The following is a 19,828-nucleotide window of genomic DNA, read 5'->3' on the forward strand; positions in this document are numbered from 1 at the left end:
AGAATTAGGCCATTCAGCCCATCAGGTCAGCTGTCATTCAATGAAGGCAGCTCATAGCAAACAGATGCTCGTGTCACCAAATGCAACCAATGATTTGGTGTTTTCAAAGATGCTGATTTAACCTGGCTTTCTTAGATTGATAATAGAGTGAGTTTGTTAGTTAAATATGAGAAAAAATGCTCACAGAACACACACAGGTTCAAAATAAAAAGTGAGTCCAAAAAGATAAAAGTGAAGTAAAAAAGATTTACGAATCAGTCTCTGAATTCGCAAAGAATGGAGAGCTGAACACTGCAGCTATTGCATTGACATTGGTAGTTGAATAGTCAGTTTCACAATCCTTAATTTTGTAGATTGGTTGAGGTTCTGTAGTTCTGTTTCTTTTCAACTGTGGTTGATTTACAGTGTTCAAAGTAAGGGAGAGTCCTTTTGTTGTCCTGTTTCTCTTTTTGTCTGATTTTTAACACTCAGTGTAAGAGAAGGCCTTTACCTGCAACACAAGGGTAACTAAGGGATAGTTCTTCAACTGTCGTCTTCACAGCTTACTATCACTCAAACCCAAGCTGGTAGAAGAGAAAACATTTCATTCCACTAGCGCACTCCAGCAGTGTTGAAACTGGCTTTAGTGTAGACAGTCCTTGTGTTGTTAAAAAACATAAACACGAAATGTGTTTACAGTTTGGGATATAATCTGCAAGGCATGGCTTGCTTTTGAGCAGGTATCAGTACCTTATCTTTGTAGTTACAAGAGATGGCAGTCCTGTTTGTTTGAAGTTTCTTTCAATTCCTTTGGGCGTTAGATTACATTGGTCCCATGCTGAATCTTTGCCATCAACTACTGAATTCATTCCTTCAGTTATTTTATTCAATGTAGCAGTTTTCTGTCCTTGAAATGAAACCACACATTTTCAAGTTAATGACTAAAAAATGCATGTAGTATTTGGAAGTTTCAGCCCACTGTAGCAACAATAAAAATGATCAATCTCCTTTTAGAAAATTTCAATGGATTTGCTTTCCACAGTTGTGTAGATGTGATATATTAAGATGAGAGACTCTCAGGGTGCAGTAAATACATGAAGCTGCAGGTCTGTTTAGGACTGAACACATTTATTATAGGGTTGAAATCCTAGGATGTGTAAAAATGCAGTTTGCGGCGTAAGCAGTGAGCTTTGAAATGACTAAGAAAGTTGCTGTGGGTAAAAGATATATTTTCAAGAGGAAACAAAAAATGTTATGATTTTTGTAACCACTTATTTTTTGAATTTAGTTAGCGTTTTGTAAACAGTTGTCCTCCAATGAGAATAAAATAGGCATACAGGTATCAACCTAGTGAAAACCAAAAGAATTGCAGATGCTGTAAATCAGGAACAAAAACAAAGGTGCTGGAAAAGCTCAGCAGGTCTGGCAGCATCTGTGAAGGAGAAAACAGAGTTAACGTTTCGGGTCCGGTGACCCTTCCTCAGAACTGATAGTGGCTGGGAAAACGTCAGTTTATATGCAGAAGATAGGGAGGTGGGTGGGGTAGGGAGTAAACAATAGGATAGAGCCCGAAGAGAGAGAAAGACAGTTGGACAGACAAAGGAGTTGTTAACGATCAAGCTGGGAGGGTGAATAGTTGTTAATGGGGACTGTTAGTGACTAACAACAGGGGGTGTGTAGTGGCAGGCTCTGTGGTAACAAAGCCTGGTGTGTGGGGTCGGGGGGTGGGACATGGGAGAGTTTAGGCCCTAAAATTATTGAACTCAATATTGAGTCTGGAGGGCTGTAGGGTCCCCAAGCGGAAAATGAGGTTAAAATTGTATCAGAGATAATAGGAACTGCAGATGCTGGAGAATCCGAGATAACAAGGTGTAGAGCTGGATGAACACAGCAGGCCAAACAGCATCATAGGAGCAGAAAGGCTGATGTTTCGGGCCTAGACCCTTCATCAGAAATCCATTTGCCTTCTCTAGTACCCACTTTGGATGCTAGCTTCTTGTGATTCAGGCACGCATCACCCCCAAATCTCTCTGCACGACAGCTGTTTGCAGTCTTTTCTCGTTTAAGTAATATTTAGCTCTTCTGTTCTTCTTGCCAAAGTGCATAACCTCACTTCTTTCCATGTGGGAAAAGGAGTAGGCAATTTAGCAACATCGAGCCTATTTTACACACCGAGCTCTTCCCCTCAGAAATGAGCTACGCGGAGATATTGTTTCTGAACATTCCTGGCCTAAAATAATGCTACCCCACTGAGAAAGAAATAGGAGCAAAGAATTCCATTTAAATAGCACCCTTTCTCATCTCAGGATAACCTAAAGTGCTTTCCAACTCATGATGTAAATTTGAATTGTCATCATTGTATAATGTAGAATGCACAGGAGTCAGTTTGCGCACAGTGTACTCCCCCAAACAGAATGTGATCATGGCAGAAGAGTTTGCTTTTTTTTCCCACTAATTTTGGTTGAGGGAGTAATGTTGGTTGTAAGGTTCCTTTTGTGTGCTATGAAAAAGATGGGTACAATGTCTGTTATTTTCTACAATTTACCAGCTAGGATACCGAAATAATGTCCCAAGATTTATTTTACATTCACCTGCGAACAAAAGAGGCTTTAGCTTCCTGCTTCGCTCAAAAGCTACCACTTGCTCGACCCACAGAATCCCTATTGTGTGGAAGCAGGCCATTCGGCCTATTGAGTCCACACCGACCCTCCAAACAGTATCCTACCTAGACCCATCTCCCTATACCATCCCTTCAAACCTGCATTTCCCATGGCTAATCGCATTTCCCTGGAGACTGTGGGCAATTTAGCATGGCTAATTCACCTAACCTGCACATCTTTGGACTGTGGGAGGAAACCAGAGCACCAGATGAAGCCCACACAAACACGGGGAGAACATGCAAACTCCACACAGATATTCGCCCGAGGCTGGAATTGAACCCAGGTCCCTGACACTGTGAGGCAGCAGTGCTAATCACTGATCCACTGTGCCACCCCTGAGCTATAAACAGAAAGCTAGGGCTTGTCCAGGACTTCTGGCAGTGCGGTACTCCCTCAACAAGGCACTGGAGTGTCTTCCTGGCTTTTTAATGCTTAAGTCTGTGGAAAGAACAGTATATCACCAATTCTCTCCAAGGCCTTGAATTTTGACCAGGACCTTTTTGGAACTTGTGCCTAAATAGTACTTTAAATCATATTTGGGAACCTCATCAAGTGTGGAGTTCACAGAAGGCAAGAACTGTTTAAGGATAGACAACATGGCTTTGTCTTTGGGAAATTATAGCTCACTAAATTGGTTGAGATTTTTGAAGAGGTGACAAAGAAGATTGATGAAGGCAAAGCGGTGGATGTTGTCTACATGGACTTCAGCAAAGCATTCGACAAGGGTTTCCTTGATAGACTGCTTAGTAAGGTTAGAGCACATTGGATCCGGGGGGACTAGCCAATTGGATACAAAATTGGTTTGAAGGTAGGATACAGAAGGTGGTGGTGGAGGATTCCTTTTCGGACTGGTGGCCTGTGACCTGTGGTGTGCCACAAGGATCGGTGCTGGGTCCACTGCTTTTTGTCATTTATATAAATTACTTGGATATAGGAGGCCTGGTTAGTATGTTTGTAGATGACACCTAAAAAAGGTAGTGTAGTGGACAGTGAAGAAGTTTACCTCAGAGTACCCCAGGACCTTGATCGGATGAGTCAGTGGGCCAAGGATTGGCAGATGGAGTTTAATCTAGATAAGGTTTTGCATTTTGGTGAGGCAAACTAGGGCAGGACTTACACAGTCAATGGTAGGGCCCTGTGGAGTGTTGCTGAATAAAGGGACCTAGGGGTGCAGGTGCATAGCTCCTTCCTAGGAAGGATGTTGTTAAACTTGAGAGGATGCAGAAAAGATTTGCAAGGGTATTGCTGGAACTAGAGGGTTTGGGTTATTGGGAGAGGCTGAATAGGCAGGGGCATTTTTCCTTGGTGCGTCAGAGGGTGATGGGCATGGATAGGGTAAAAAGTCAAGGTCTTTTTCCTAGGGTGCGTGAAATAACTGTATAGAGGTTGGTATCCTGTCACCAAGTCACCCTTTATTTACTTGTGCACAGTACACCGTGGCCAGCCAGCTCGGAGTCAGTTGCCTGGACTGAGGAGATTCTAAATCTCCCGGATATATTGGTCGGCCAGGGCTTCCCTGCTTGGCCCAATCAATGACCTTGTAGTCAACGAGGTCAACCTGGTTCCAATCACTACAGTGGGGGAGTCCAAAAGTAGAGGTTTAAGCTGAGAGGGGAAAGATTTAAAAAGGACCTGGGGGGTAACTTTATCATGCAGATAGTGGTGCGTGTATGGAATGAGTTGCCAGAGGAAGTGATGGAGGCGGGTACAGTTAAAACATGTAAAAGGCATCTGGATGGGTATATGAATAGGAAGGCTTTAGAAGGATATGGGCCAAATGCTGGCAAATAGGACTAGGTTAGTTTGGGATGACTGATTGGCACAGCCGAGTTGGACTGAACTCTCTGTTTCTGTGCTGTATGACTCTATGATTCTAAGCACAGTGCAAATAAAATACATTACAGTCTTGAAACATTTTGTCTAACTGAGTCTAATGTGGAATGATGTGAAGTCATTGGGAATTTAGATCTATTGGAGTAATTGTCTTTATGCAGATCATATTGCATAAGGCTAGAAAGCATAAGATATAGGAGCAGAAGTTGACCATTTGGCCCACCAAGTCTTCTATTCAATCATAGCTGATATGTTTCTCAACCCCATTGTTTTTCCTTCTCCCTGTAACTCTTGTTCCCCTTGCTAATCAAGATCTATGTATCTACCTCTGCCTTAAATAAACTCAATGACTTGGCCTCCACAGCCTTCTGCAGCAATGAGTTCCACAGATGCACCTCCTCAGGTTGAAGAAATTTCTCTTCATTCTCAGTTCTAAAGGGTCATCCCTTCACTCTGAGGCTGTCCCTTTGGGTCTTAGTCAGTCCTACGGGTGGAAACATTTTCTCTATGTCCGCTCTGTCCAGGCCTGTCAGTATTCTGTAACTTTCAATCAGATCACCCCGATCCTTCTAAACTCCATCGAGTACAGACCCAGAGTCCTGAACCACTCCTCATATGACAAGCCCTTCATCCCTGGGATCATTCTTGTCAACCTGCTCTGGATCCCCTCCAATGCCAGCACAACCTTACTTAGATAGGAGGTCAAAAACTGCTCACAATATTCCAAATATGTAAAAACAAGAAGTGATAAAGGTTGGTTCAATCATCTGTGGTAGGAGGCCTTATGTGGTCTTTGGAAAATGACATGTGCATTGCTTTTTATGTTATACCTATTTACATAACAAGCTGCCTGAATGTATACAGCCCTAGTAATGGTAGCCGTGGCTTAAAGGTCCACTCTGCAACACTTTGAATTTTCGTCCTGCTGCTTGACTTCTTTTTTCCTGCCTGTGCTCTAATATCAGATCCTGAGGATTGTTTCCATGGAAACCAGTGCTCAACTGGCCCATTCTCTGTTCAGGACTCTAGGTAGTGAGTGACAAGAGACTGCTATTGGTAGAGATGCCCCTGGCTGGTACCTTGTGAGGGGGTGCTTTGCTATCTGTTTCCCTTAAAGTTGTATGAAGATCTTGGGCAGAAAGCTACCTAGTACTGATCCAAGGCTCACTAATACTAGCTGGTGAAGGGTGACCATGTAGAAGCCTTGGTAGAAGAGGCACATTTTAAGGTTTTTGCAAAGATTTCTAGCTCAGGTCGTGGGTGTGGTTGTTGACTTACTCGCCGAGCTGGCTTGTTTCCGTCACTGTGCTGGGTAACACCATCAGTGAGGCCTCCGATGAAGCAATGTGGTTTGACTCCGCTTGGAATTTATACTGTCCGGTCTGTTATGGTGTATTCCAAGCGGAATAGAACAACATCACTGCATCAGAGGCCTTACTGATGCTGTTACCTAGCATGGTGACAAAACGTCTTAACAAAAACAAGCCAGTTCAGCAAGCAAGTCAAACTTGGAAGAGACTCATTCTTATGTACGAAGACACATTTAGTAGCAAGATAGCAAGGTGGAGCAGAGTAAGACCAGGGGTCTACATTCCAAGGTAGATAATACTGTATCTCCTACTATGTATAGTACCTAGGCCTAAACTGTATGATGACAGACTACAGAGTTTAAGAGACTGGAGCGGACTGATAAACTTGTTTTAGAGACTGTCATTTATATGTCAATGGGTAGAGTTATTTCAAAGCTTCCAAGTTGACCGTTTCGGGCCAACTGATTTGTATTCCAGCCAGCCAACCATATAGACTGGGTGGGGCATCAGAACAGAGCCTGACGTTTGGGTGAATCTTGATGGAGGGGCAGAGCTGAATGTGTATTTGTTTCTGCTCATTCATAACATGGAAAGCAATTTTTAGCATCCGTCACTGTAATGGATATTTAAATAGTCAATTCTTCAAAATGGCAGAGACCAAATCTAAACGTATCTGGTCTGTGTAAGTCATATGTTCAAGCCTCAAATCCGTTGGACTTTTGAGGTAAGCCGTACACTTTAGGATTTTTCTGAACGTCCTTGTCTTACCCTCCTCAGAACGGTACCTCATGTAGTTCCCGCGCTCGTGTGTCTCGGAAGTTTCTAGACCTTGCTGAGCATGGTGGGGCTGTTCAGTTGGAGGTACACTCCAGTGCATCCAACGCTTTTTGTGTAAACACGCATACTTTCACCAGGAGTCACTAAGCAACAATTAGGAATGAGGATCCTGGCAGTGATTGGAGCCTGTTATCTTGTTATTAATGAGGGCTGACTGCGGATTGAACCTGGTGTCACCTTATCTGGCATTGGATCTGTCTCCTCAGCTTGACCCTGGGAAGGCCTATGATTATTTTTGAAGTGCTGGCATTTTCAGATCTAAACTGGTTTGTGTTGCGATCAACATGTTAGCAATTCCTGCCTCCTTCAGAGGGCCAGCACAGGCAGGGACGGGCCAACGGGCAGCCTCTTGGGCTGTAACCATTCTATGATTCTGTGATTAGTCAGCCGCCTCTCACATCCTCCCCGCCTTTCTGCTCTGCCTTGTAAAAATCACATCCCATGGCAATAGCCTGCCTAACCTGCTGAGCGCAAAGTTATTATTGTCAGATTGTGATTGAAAGCTAGATGGAAGATTTCATAGGCACTAGTATTTCATCACGCTAGCTGTCTCTTCAATCTTACTTGAAGTCAGACTGTCCAAAAAACAGACTGACAGCAAATTAGGATTACTCATGCCTGTTATTGTTTAAAGATGCTGTGTATCTAGCCAGCCTTTGAAAGAGTGACAGTGAGTTTGGTTAATGTGTAATGTGTCAGCCAGCTCGACCAGTATAGAGGTACTCTGTCAAAATCCCAATAATAGGAGGAGGGAAAAGTGCAAGCTGACCTGAATGATATGCACTGGGGAAGAAAGGCTGAAGAGAAGCTCCGAGCTGATTTTATTCTTTGCTCCTCAGAGGATTGATTGTTGCTGTGCAAACAGGAACGAGACATATCTTTGGGCTGTTTATTGCCTTCACTTTTGTATCTGATAAAATAAACATCAAGTACGTGGCTTGGCTGTATCACTGCTAGAGTGGGATACGCAGCCACAAAACAAGCAGTTTATACCCCTCGCCTTTCTTACCTCCTAGACTTGATATCCCATCAGCTCCCACCTTGCACCCCTCTGAGTTCACCCAAAAATCTTGCTGCCCATATTCTAATTCTCATTCCCCTATCAACCATCCGTACTAAAATTAGCCCCTTGCTAAGCAATGCCTCAAACTTTAGGCCATTCAGGCCGTGGAGCATTCTATTAGATCATGACTGAACCTGGGTTTCAAATCTTTCTGCAGTGTCACCCCCTCCTCATCTCGGCACAATCGCAGTCCGAGATATCTGCCTTGGTGCCATCTTCAGCTGTGTTTTGAGAATCTTCAGTTTTAGTTGCTTCACATTGTATACCAAACTGCAAGCCTTAGAAATCCATTGCAAGGCCTCGCTACCTCACCATCCTCCCAGGACACAAGCCTAACAAACACTTTCAACCTTAGTCCAGGTGGTCTAATATCTCCTTTCGTCGCTTGTGTTAAATGTTCTTTATTAACTCATCTGAGAAGTAGCCTGGTATATATTACAACATTAGAATCATAGAATGTTCCAGTTTCTAGTAGGCCATTGGACGCATGGAGGCATAGTAAATAAATGTAAGTTGTTGTACTTGACCTCTCCAGAGATATACCCCAGTAGATTGAATCATGGAGACAATTGGGGGGTGGGGGTGCCGGGTGGGGGTGGGGGTGGGGGGGGCGGGTGCGCAGTGGGGGAGCAGTGGGGGTGGTGACGGGGCTCTTCTAACCCCAAGCCAACTGGCATGGCTTTGTGTGAGACATAAATATTTTAGATACTTAACCCCACTCCGCCTTGTCCATGTCACTGTCTTTAGTGAAGGTGTCCTGGAGACAGGATCAAAGATTAGCCATTTAACGATTATATTGAGGATGGTGCTGGCCTTCCAGATTTAACCTCACCCGACTGGATGTTGTGGGTCTCTGGGGAAGTGAGGACAACTCGAGAGAAAAGTTACGAGATGTTGTACTACTGTTGATGGGCCAGGAGAAACAAGAGACTTTCTCTGGATCCCACCTCACGGACCTTGGGCCACCTGTTTCCATACACTCTCAACTACAACCCTCACCCAACTCCTCCCTCTTCTCCCCAGTCCCTAAAAATCAGATTAAATCCCACCTCCCTTCCCATTCTTGGGGGTGACAACCACTTCTTCCATGATCTACATCACCGCACCTCCTATTCCAGGTAGCAAGTTTCTTGCTTGTTCCTGTGACTTTCTGCTAAGGACTTTCTGCTCAACTGGAAGACCAGTCTGTTTCAACCAGAAGCCAGTCTCATTGACACAGTGTCAAAAGAAAGATTTGTGAAGTTAGAACTCCATAACACAATTGAAGGCTGGACCCCAGGGTTTTCCGAACAATTCCCACCCCACCCCACTGGCCAGGTAATCTGGCCTGGTTTAAGATATTTATGCTGTGATAATCCCTGTGATTTCTACCAGATTACAGCCCACAGATGATGATTGCTCATCATTCCTCATATATCAAATTACATTGAGAGTCTGATATTAGCAGGGAATTCAGATATAGTCTCTGTCTGTCGAAATACAGCATTCCAGATTATTTCTATGTAGATTAAGTGTTTTTGTTCATTAATTGCTGGGAATTAGACATGTTCTTTAAATGGTCCGGTGGAATCATGCCGTAATACGTTCCACCACCCATTTCCCTGTTGATTTTTAGCAAGAGTTAGATGGAGGCTCACAATGGAAAGTGTCCTCATTGAAGTACTGAGCACAACTGCAAATAGTATCCTCAACATCCAGATTCATAAAACTATCTGCCTGGTATATTGAGCCTCCAGTGCATCTCTATGTGGTCGTCTCCCAATCCCCAACTTCATGGGCCAAGTAGTCTGAAGCTTGTGGGTGCAAATTAATTGAAGGTTCCCAACATTTGCCCTGTCTGAACACTGGATATTTAGTTAGTTCCTCAGGTCCACAGGTTAAACTCAGTGCTCGGAGCTGACAATGACATAAACAATGATCTCTTTGAGAATGAACCTGGACGTGCTTCGGCAATAGAGAGCAGCAGATACTCTTTGGACTGTAGATTTAAGAACAAATTTCTGATCATTGTTCTTTTAATTTGTAAGATGGGTGATTTGGTGGTGCGGAAAGGAAAGGGATGATTTCCGTCTTTAGAGGGAGGTGGTCACCCTAGGGTCTGAAGTGCACTATTTTCCCCTTGAACTCCATTTCAATTTAACCCCTTCCTCCTTCCCTACCCTTCCCTTCCCTTTTGTTATTTTTGCGCTGCCCCCTGATGAGGAGGGGGGGTGCAGTGCTTGCAATTTGTAAATTCAACTAATGTCATGGGTAATTTGATAGTGAAATAACTCCACAGAGGCTGGTATCCTGTCACCAAGTCACCCTTTATTTACACGTGAACAGTCTTTGACTTTAATACTGCCTCATTCTGAGTCAGTTACCAGAGTGTCAGTATCTTTGACACTGTCCTTTTTATCAGTCAGCCAGGGCTCCCTGATTGGAAGCAGATTAACGACCCCAATCGGGGAACTCATATTCTATGAGGTCCAGCTGACTGACCTCAGCATAATCACTACAAACTCCACTTTGATTTAGACCCTCCCTCCTTCCTTATCCTTCCTTCATTTTTGTTGTTGTAATTAGTCGTTTGTTTTAATTTGTTAAATGGGTGATTTAGTGGCTGGTGTAAAAAAAAAGGATGATTTTCCCCAGTAGGAGGAGTTGTTATGGAAAGGGAGAGAGCAGACTGGATTTGCTCTGTTTGTTATACTCAGTGCCTCATATCAACTGATTTTTTAATTAGTCCAGTGTCAGAGACTGTTTCCGTGCATCAAACCTCTTAAATATCTCTAAACACAAGTGGAGATCACCGAAAATATTTGAAAATGCGTGTACTTCCTCCCCAATTTCCTGTCCCTGCAGCTATTCGTCATTAAACAGTAAAATTGCCTGTGTTAACAGTTATGAAAAATTACGTAGTTGTAGATCCAGCCCTGCAGGGGGAGGTGTAGTGGGAGTGTGTGAAAGCTCTTGTTTGAAAATAGAAATTTTCCAAAACAAATCAGTGTAATATGATGAAAGAAGCCCATCATCAATTAATTTTTTTGCAGAATACAGAAGAATTAATCAACAATCAAGGATGTGCATTTATATGGCAGCATCAAAGTACTTCAGGACTAGTTTTGAAGCGCAGTCACTGATGAAATGAGGGCTAACCTAGTTTTCCAAGAGTTTAAACCCTCACTGTTTAAGTAAGAGGACTAGATTTAGCGATAAGAACATCAAGTAGTTTAGGGAATGCAGGCAAGCTTAGCTCCGTGGGCAGGTGAGGATTGTTCAGTGTGTACAGGTGGAGGGTTAACTGGGGATTCACTTGGGCATCAATAATTTAGAACAGACTAAAACTGTGGTTTTTGGGTTAGAAAGTGCAAGTTTGTAATGTGTATCTCGAAATAAATGCTTTAAATTCATTGGCTTGAACTCGAATCTTCATCCATTTCTGGAATTTAACACAGATATATTCACAGACTCCCCAGAATCCAAATTAATCCAAAGCTAATGTAATAAGACCGTAAGACATAATAGCAGAAATTAGGCCATTCGGCCCATCGAGTCTGCTCCGCCATTCAATCATGGCTGATAAGTTCTTCAACCCCCTCCTCCTGCTTTCTCCCTGTAACCCTTGATCCCCTTGATAATCAAGAACCTATCTATCTCAGCCTTAAATGTACTCAATGACCTGGCCTCCACAGCCTTCTGTGGCAGTGAATTCCATAAATTCACCACTCTCTGGCTGAAGAAGTTTCTCCTTGTCTCCGTTCTAAAAGGTCTTCCCTTTACTCTAAGGCTGTGCCCTTTGGTCCTAGTCTCTCCTACCAATGGAAGCATCTTCCCAACATCCACTCTGTCCAGGCCATTCATTGTCAATTAGATACCCCTCATCCTTCTAAACTCCAATGAGTATAGTCCCAGAGTCCTCAAACATTCCTCATATGTTAAGCTTTCCATTCCTGGGACCATTCTCCTGAACCTCCTCTGAACCCGCTCCAGGGCCAGTACATCCTTCCTAAGACATGGGGCCCAAAACTGCACACAATACTCCAAATGTGGCCTGACCAGAGCCTTATAAAGCCTCAGTAGTATATCCCTGCTTTTATATTCAAGTCGTCTCAAAATAAATGCCAACATTGCATTTGCCTTCCTGACTACTGACTCAACCTGCAAGTTTATCTTGAGAGAATCCTGGACTAGAACTCCCAAGTCTCTTTGCACTTGAGACTTCTGAATTTTCTCCCCATTTAGAAAATAGTCCATGCTTTTATTCTTCTTACCAAAGTGCATGACCTCACACTTTCCCACATTGTACTCCATCTGCCACTTCTTTGCCCACTCTCCTAACCTGTCCAAGTCCTTCTGCAGCCTCCCCACCTTCTCAATACTACCTGTCCCTCTACTTATCTTTGTATCGTCTGCAAACTTAGCCAGAATGCCCACAGTTCCTTCATCGAGATGAGTAATGTACAAAGTGAAAAGTTGTGGCCCCAACACTGACCCTTGCAGAACGCCATTTGTGGCTGCCATCCTGAGAAAGATCCCTTTATCCCCACTCTCTGCTTTCTGCCAGATAGCCAATCTTCTATCCATGCTAGCACCTTGCCTCTAACACCATGGGCCTTTATCTTACTCAGCTTTAATAACGGCTTTACAGTTCTCGTGTTGGCAGCAATTGTCAACTATTATTTAATTGTAGTTTAAAATAACTGAGATGGTGCTACACTACCTAGAGATATGAAGACCATAGTAAAGAATCAGTATTTCCCCAGTGATCTGAGATGATCTATGATTCAACAGCACCATAAAGATTCCCTTCTGCTAATTCTTTAATCTTCAGCTCTCACATTTACCAGTACACAGACTGTGTAAGCAATGGCTGTGTTTTGACCATGTAAGCAAGGCCTGTACAATACTGGGAGGGGTGTGTAAGAAAAAGACAATCCTCAACCCACACAGCAATCATTTTCCAAATGTCAAAATATGAACAGATTTAAGTGTATTTGTGAATTAAGTTGATCTGACCTAGTTTGGACCCATCATTCATGGATATTTGATTGCAGGCTGTCCATAACTTATAAAAATAAGTAGCATTAAATCTAAAACAATAGGCTGGACAGGGAAACTTGCATAGAGCTGGGCTGGATGTACTGATACTCCAATGCATTGCAACAAGTTGCTAATCTTTGCTTCAGCAAGACTTGCACTCCACAGTTATCTGATTACTTATTTGATTTCCGCCAAGCTTCGTTCTTGGCAGACTGATCAAAAACAACTGAATGAAAGGTTTATGTGACTGATTTGGGTTGATAGCAGACCAAGCTGATACTGTTGATATCTGAGCTCAAGCATTTCTTTGGTTCTGTGTAACCCATCTCCTCTTGACTCATGAGTTGAAGGTTTCATCTGCTTGGAATGTCTTTTATTTTTGTTGCTAATTAGTGCTGAATTATTGGCATGTTTGCAGCTTTCAGCCCAAAAGGATTTGAACTGAGATTATTTAAAAGCCCTAAAAGATTGTCTGAAAGAAAGATACTTAAGTCTCACAAGCCAGATGAAAGGTATTCAAATTCAGCACCCAGAGATGAAACTATTATGTTTCTGAACACACCACCTGAACATAAACATTTGCAGACTTATTTTTCCTTCCCTTCCTCCAACCCACATTACATTATTAAGTCAGTAACTCGATATTTACTTAACTGTTATTTATTTTAAAAGAACCTCCATTACATGGTGACCACACAGTGTAGAACTGGAAGAACACAGCAGGTCAGGCAGTATCAGAGGAGCAGGAAACTTCCCTGCTGTGTTCCTCCAGCTCCACACTGTGTTGTCTCTGACTCCAGCATCTGCAGTTCTTGCTATCTCCCTTACATGGTGTTGCTTCACCTTTCTTCCATTGAAGAAAATGGGCTAGGGCCAACAGATACAGGGCACAGGGAATACCTCCAGTGCAGAAAAGTGTAGGCCCCAAGGCCTCCCCAAGCCATAAGACTGTTAGAAATAGGAACAGGAGTAGGCTGTTTGGTCCTCAAGCCTGCTCTGCCATTCAATAGGATCATGGCTGATCCAACACTCCTCATGCCCACTTTCTTGATTTTTTTCCATTGCCCGTGATTTCCAGACAAGGCTTTGTGTGGAGGTATTGAGCTGTAGATATCTGCTGGGTATCTCTAGGCAGCTTGTTCAGGAAGATTATTTTGAATTTCAGATTGTAGTGTTCTCAAAGAAGAAGGGTGGGTTAGAAGTGATTGGCGGGAGATCGCAGTGATGATAAGGTGCATGGCAATCGGAAGGTTAGTGGAAAGACTGCCCAAAATTTATGTTGTTGTGGCTTAGTATCATAGAGCAACCTTGTAATCACTGAGTTATACATTGATGAGTAGAAATAGAGCAGCATGGGCAGAGTTAGTTCGAGCAGAAGGAAGCAAAACAGAGAGGCCTGGATAGGGTTGAGATCTCTTCCCTCATCCTTATAAATTCCATCAAGTACAGACCCAGAGTTCTCAACCACTCCTCAATGTGACCAGGACTTTATTCCTGGGATCTTTCTTGTAAACCTCCTCTGGACCCCCTCCAACTCCAACGCCAATACCTTTCTTAAAAATGTGTTCCATAACAACTTTCAATACTCCAAATAAAAACCAAAAGAACTGCGGATACTGTAAATCAGAGACAAAAATAGAAATTACTGGAAATGCTCAGCAGCTCTGGCAGCATCTGTGGAGAGAAATCAGAGTTAATTTTCGGGTCAAGTTCTCTCCACAGATGCTGCCAGATCTGCTGAGTGTTTCCAGCGATTTCTATTTTGTGTTCAATGTTCCAATTGTGGTCTGACCAGAGTCTGATATAGTCTCAGCAGTCCATCCCTGCTCTTGTATTCTAGCACTCTTGAAATGAATGCTAATATTGTATTCGCCTTCCTAACTGCCACCTGAACCTCCATGTTTACCATAACAGAATCCTGTACTAGGGACTCCCAAGTCCCTTTCTGCTTCAGAATATACCCTTTAATCCCTTTAGCCCTAAGATCTATATCTAACTCCTTCTTGAAAACATGCAATGTTTTGATCGCATCTGCTTTCTGTGGCAGAGAATTCCGCAGGCTCACACATAACCAGATGAAGAAATTCCTCCTCATTTCAGTCCTTAATAGCCCGCCCTGTATCCTAACACTGTAACCTCGGGTTGTGGCCTCCCCAGACTTTGGATCATCCTTCCTGCATCCATTCATCCCTTCTGTGAAGATGGAAGGAAGCCAGAGGACTGGAGAAGACAGGGATCACTCTGGTACATTTTGACACTATGTTGTGGCAGGCTGTGTGAAAGGAAACATTGCTTTGTCCAGCCTCTTCATAAGCTTCCATTCCTTTGGGAGTGCACTGGAAGGCTCACATTGTTGTTAAGCACTTTTGTAAACAAATGCCTGCACAAGTATTTTAGCATAAGAGGGACAATCAGGTTTTAATCACATTTCAATAAAAACTGAAAAAAGAATCAGGAACAAAAACAAAGTTGCTGGAAAAGCCAAGCAGGTCTAGCAACATCTGTGAAGGAAAAAATGGAGTTAATATTTCGGATCCGGTGACCCTTCCTCAGAACTGATGGTGGCTGGGAAAACGTGAGTTTATATGTTTTTATTAAACGTCAGTTTAATCACATTCCGTTGTGAGAGATTTGGCCCAGCATCCACCCTGGGCTTTACCTATCCCCCCACCCTCAACCCCAGTCACTACCTCAATTCTGGACCTTATTTTAGCCTGTTTAGCTCAGATTTCCTGTGTCTACTCTTCACTATTGCTAACCTGAGGTCAGATCAGGCAGTGGAATTGATGCTCCACTTTAGTGTTTCTTTTTCATTTTGGTGGTAGTGGTCTGCATCTCACACATTTCTGCCGCCTTAGCAGGTGAGTGCAATTGTAAGTCACATAGCACAAAAGGAGGCCATACGGCCCATGACACTTGTGATACTCTTTGAAAGAGCGATCTGATTGAATTCTCCAAAGGCTGGCACATAATGAAGCTGCAAGAGTGCAAAGCCCTGTTTTGGTTGAAGCATTGTTTATCAGCTCCAGACAGGTCCCTTTAAACAAGGAGAAAAAAAAACACTTGGATGATACTTCTGAATCACAGTGTAATTGGGCAATGAGAAAGGAAGGAGATAATGCGAGCTTAATGAGGCAATGTTATAATAAGGTGTGAAGTCTGCAATGATTTTTGAACTGCAGTTCCTACAGACCCAGGGAAAGGTTCCAACTCTGAACCGCTCAGGGACTGCTAAGTTTATTAGCTGCGCAAGTACTTAGACTGCAGCAGGCGTGTGGGAGGTCAGTGAGTGGAGTCCTCGAGAGACGAATGCCTGCTCCAGATCTGAGAGTGGCTGACAGCTGCACAGATGAATGGTCCCACTGGGCCCCTTCAGGGGTTTGGGACTGAAAAGGTCTCTACCCTGAAGCGCGGAATACACTGATCTCAACTGCTGTGATTAAGAGGAGCTGGAGAGATAGACTGTGATAAAAACCAGCTGTGGTCCCATCACTGTAGAAAGGGAGCAGGGGATGTTCTTTGGTGGGGAGGTTGGTGATAACTTAAAGGCGGTCAATTAGCTTTGGAACCAACACTTTACAGACGAACCATCATTGAAAGAAATTTGTCAGAGGAGTGAATGCAATTGGTATTTGCCCATATGAATCTCTGGGTTGGTTCCAGAGTGTTTGTGAGTTTATTCCATGGATGGAATTCATGAAGATGATATGGTTCTGACAGGAAGGAAGTGTAGAGGTGAAGCCTTGATTACAAGAAGAATAAGCTTTCTGTAGTGACTGTACAATATGACTTGAGGAAGTAACATGCCAAGGCCCCAGTAATGTTGTTTAATTAATCTGTGCAGAGATGTCACGACACATCTCTGAGCAGGTGGGACTCGAACCCAGGCCTCCTGGCTCAGAGGTAGGGACACTACCACCGCACCACATGAGCTCCTTGCAGTGGCTTATAACCATACTTGCACTATAAGGGAGTGGGTGTGCGCTGCCTGGTACCAAACTATGGTTTGTGCAAAAGTAGTGCAGCAGAGGGAATTAAACTTGGATTCAGCATTAATTCAGCATGCATTGGTATTCAATCAATGGAAATGATTCATAAATAACATAACTTCCTTATAACCGCTCCACTCAGACATTTATAGTGCAGCAGAATTAATTTTGCTCCTGGGTTTTCAAGTTCTGTTTCACATTTGTGTTGTGTGTGTTAGTGTCAGTAAACATGCTGACAGGTGTTAACTGAGGGTGTCAACTCAGATACTTTTTTAAAAATCAAGCTGAGTCTGCAGACATTCCTGGTTTAAAGAGTCACTGCAGCAAATATCATCTATGACTCAATCCAGCAGCTCCCCACACCACTCCCATCAAGTAATTCATTCCACGCAGCACGATTATATTTGCATAGTGACTAAAAGGAGATGTAGAAGTTTGAAAGATGCGGAATTTGGATCTTGCCCCTTGCACTGCTCAATGGCATTTAATTGCTAGCAATGTTTTTCAGCTTCAACACAGTGTGGAGCTGGAGGAACACAGCAGGTCAGACAGGCATCAGAGGAGCAGGAAAGTTGATGTTTCGGGTTTACACCCTTCATCAGTTCTTGCTATCTCCCAATAATTTTCAGCTGATTTCTTCCTCTGGTCACTGGGGGGTTGAGGGGGGTGGGGGGCAGGGAAAGAGAGAGCGAGGAACTCTGACGTTTTCGCATTGGTTGAGCTCAGTGTCTCCTCTAGGCCAGCAGTTTTAAAGATCTCATAAGGCTATTGAACAGAAATAATTGACACATAGCAATGACTGCAAAAACACAGAAGAGCAGAAATGATTAAGTCTCATCATTATTAGACATTGGTTCAGTGGGTGCTACTTCCATTGAGTTAAATCCCACTGGAGAAAATTGAGCACAGGACCTGATACTGACATTTTAACACTGTGCTTTGGAAGCGGTGCATGTCCAACGTGCAGTCTTTGAGAGGGGCTGATGAGCTGAGACCCTGACTGACATCTCAAATGGATGTAAATTGTTCTCATGTTACTATTTGAGGAAATTTTCCCCAGTGCCTCAACCAAAATCTATCCCAAGATCGGTATTGCTCACAACAGATTATCTGGTCATTGTCATATGGCTCTTTGTGGCGATTAAGCAGTGATCAAACCTCGCGGATACATAGTTGTCTGGAAAGCTCTTTGGGATGTGGTCAGATTGTGAAAGGTGCTAAGTAAATGCAAGTTTTCTTTCCTTCCTTTTAGTAACTTTAAAAGTGGGAATGTTGCAGCAAGTAACACCCATGTTAAAGAAACATCGCCAACATTATCAAGCCAAAATGTTTGACAGGCGTTTCCTGTTGATGGAACTCATTTTAGTGACATTATAAATCTGGTCATAACGCACCAGAGCATCATGCTGCTCTGACAAATCAGACCGCGCAACTCGGCAAGAAGTAGCCAAATGCAGAATAAGCTTGAGAGGCCATTTCCCTTTACTATTACCAAAGACCCATTTAAAAATCCATTCAAAGACCAATTTACCCATTTAAAAGGACCCATGCTTCTATTTGCCAGCTCCTACAGCCCTATTAGGATATATCATGTATGCTGCCACCATAACTGCAGGGGGCACACTCACTGCCCATGCCATCCCAGTGCTTGAGATGTCCTGGCGTCTGCATCAAAAGACTAAGAGCAATAACGTGAGGAATTTTCAAATGTTAGAAGTGAATTCGAATCCTGGGATCTAACTGCCCCAATCCCAACATTGGTCCACCCTGCTCCTTCCACATCAGTGGCACCACATATGCGCATTTGGATAGTGTGCTCTAAGTGCCCATCACTGACATCTGTGGCACCAATGTCCTCTGTCAGTAGGTGGCATGAGATACTCTGATTTGTGCTAAGAATGTAGGGTCAAGAGTATGCCAATCATCGTCAAAAAAGATTTTTCTTCTCACCTCGTATTTGCTTCTTTTACACAGCACTTTAAAACTTTGCTTCTTGCTCCATTTATGAACAGTAACAATTTCTGCCGATCCACTGTGTGCAAATCCCTCAAGATTTTGAAAACTTGTGTCAAATCTTCCTTCTGCCTTCAGCTCTCTGAGAGAGCAGTCCCACTTTCTCCAATCTTTCCTCACAACTGAAGTGTCTCAATCCTGGAACCATTCTCGAAAGCCTCTTCTACATTCTCTCCAATGCATTCGTGTCCTTTCGAAAGTGTGGTGCCCCACAATACAGCACTGAGGTATAACCAGTGTCTGATATAAGTTCATAACTTCCTGCTCATGTACTCTATGCCCTGATGAATGAAGCCTAGCATACTCTATGTTTTATTAAGCAAACACTTGACCTCGCCTGCTGCCTTTAATGATTTATTGTATATTTTCACCTGGTCTCTCAGCTCCTGCAACCCCTTTGTACCATAGTGTATCACCTCACATTTCTCTGCATTGAACTTCGTTTGCAAACCATCCAACTTACCAATATCTTTCTGAAGTACTACATTGTCCTCCTCACAATTTACAATTCTCCCAAGTTTTGTGTTGTCTGTAAACTTTGAAATTGTCCTCTGCCACTAAGATGGAGATTTTATATATATTTATATATCAGAAAAGCAAGGATCCCAATGCCGACCCTGGGGAACTCCACAACCAACGTTGCTCCAGCCCAAAAGAAAAGCCATTAAGCCATTGCCCTGTGTTTCCTATCACTCAGCCACTTTTATGTCCTCAGCAGATAGTATAGAAAGTTGATTCTCTTTACTGAAGATATTCCATTTCTCCTTGTAGCAGTCAAGCACCAGTGATCTGAAAGTTGGTCGCAAGCCTTACCCAGTGCAGCACAAGTCAGACTCGCAGCATTCGTCACCACTGCCACCGTCATTTCAGGAACCCACACAAAACGTGAGTAATGTTCAGACAGGGTTTGTTATTGAAGTACCTGAGACCTTTGCCACGATCCCAGGTCCAATATGAAACATACTTCCTTGTTCTGCATCAACCTCACATGTTAGAGTAGTGATCAGAGTCTTAACTGTAAGAAAGCATCCTTACCATTAAGCTCTGGGACAGTGTACATGTGACCAACGGGATGCTCTGGGACAGTGTGCACATAATCACCACTGCGCTCTGGGACAGTGT

At 43.3% G+C, this 19,828-nt stretch overlaps 1 protein-coding gene across 1 annotated transcript in view; it reads left to right on the plus strand.

The window, feature by feature from the left end:
- ccdc85ca (coiled-coil domain containing 85C, a) overlaps nucleotides 1–19,828 on the plus strand; it is a 204,270-nt gene that overhangs the window by 149,554 nt on the left and 34,888 nt on the right. The window contains exons 2-3 of the mRNA XM_048600040.1: nucleotides 18,258–18,385; nucleotides 19,478–19,591. Of these exons, the coding sequence (XP_048455997.1) occupies nucleotides 18,258–18,385; nucleotides 19,478–19,591 (242 nt within the window). The remainder of the gene's footprint in view (nucleotides 1–18,257; nucleotides 18,386–19,477; nucleotides 19,592–19,828) is intronic.

This window comes from Rhincodon typus, chromosome 8 (genome assembly GCF_021869965.1).
Source record: "Rhincodon typus isolate 14 chromosome 8, sRhiTyp1.1, whole genome shotgun sequence".
NCBI lineage: Eukaryota > Metazoa > Chordata > Chondrichthyes > Orectolobiformes > Rhincodontidae > Rhincodon > Rhincodon typus.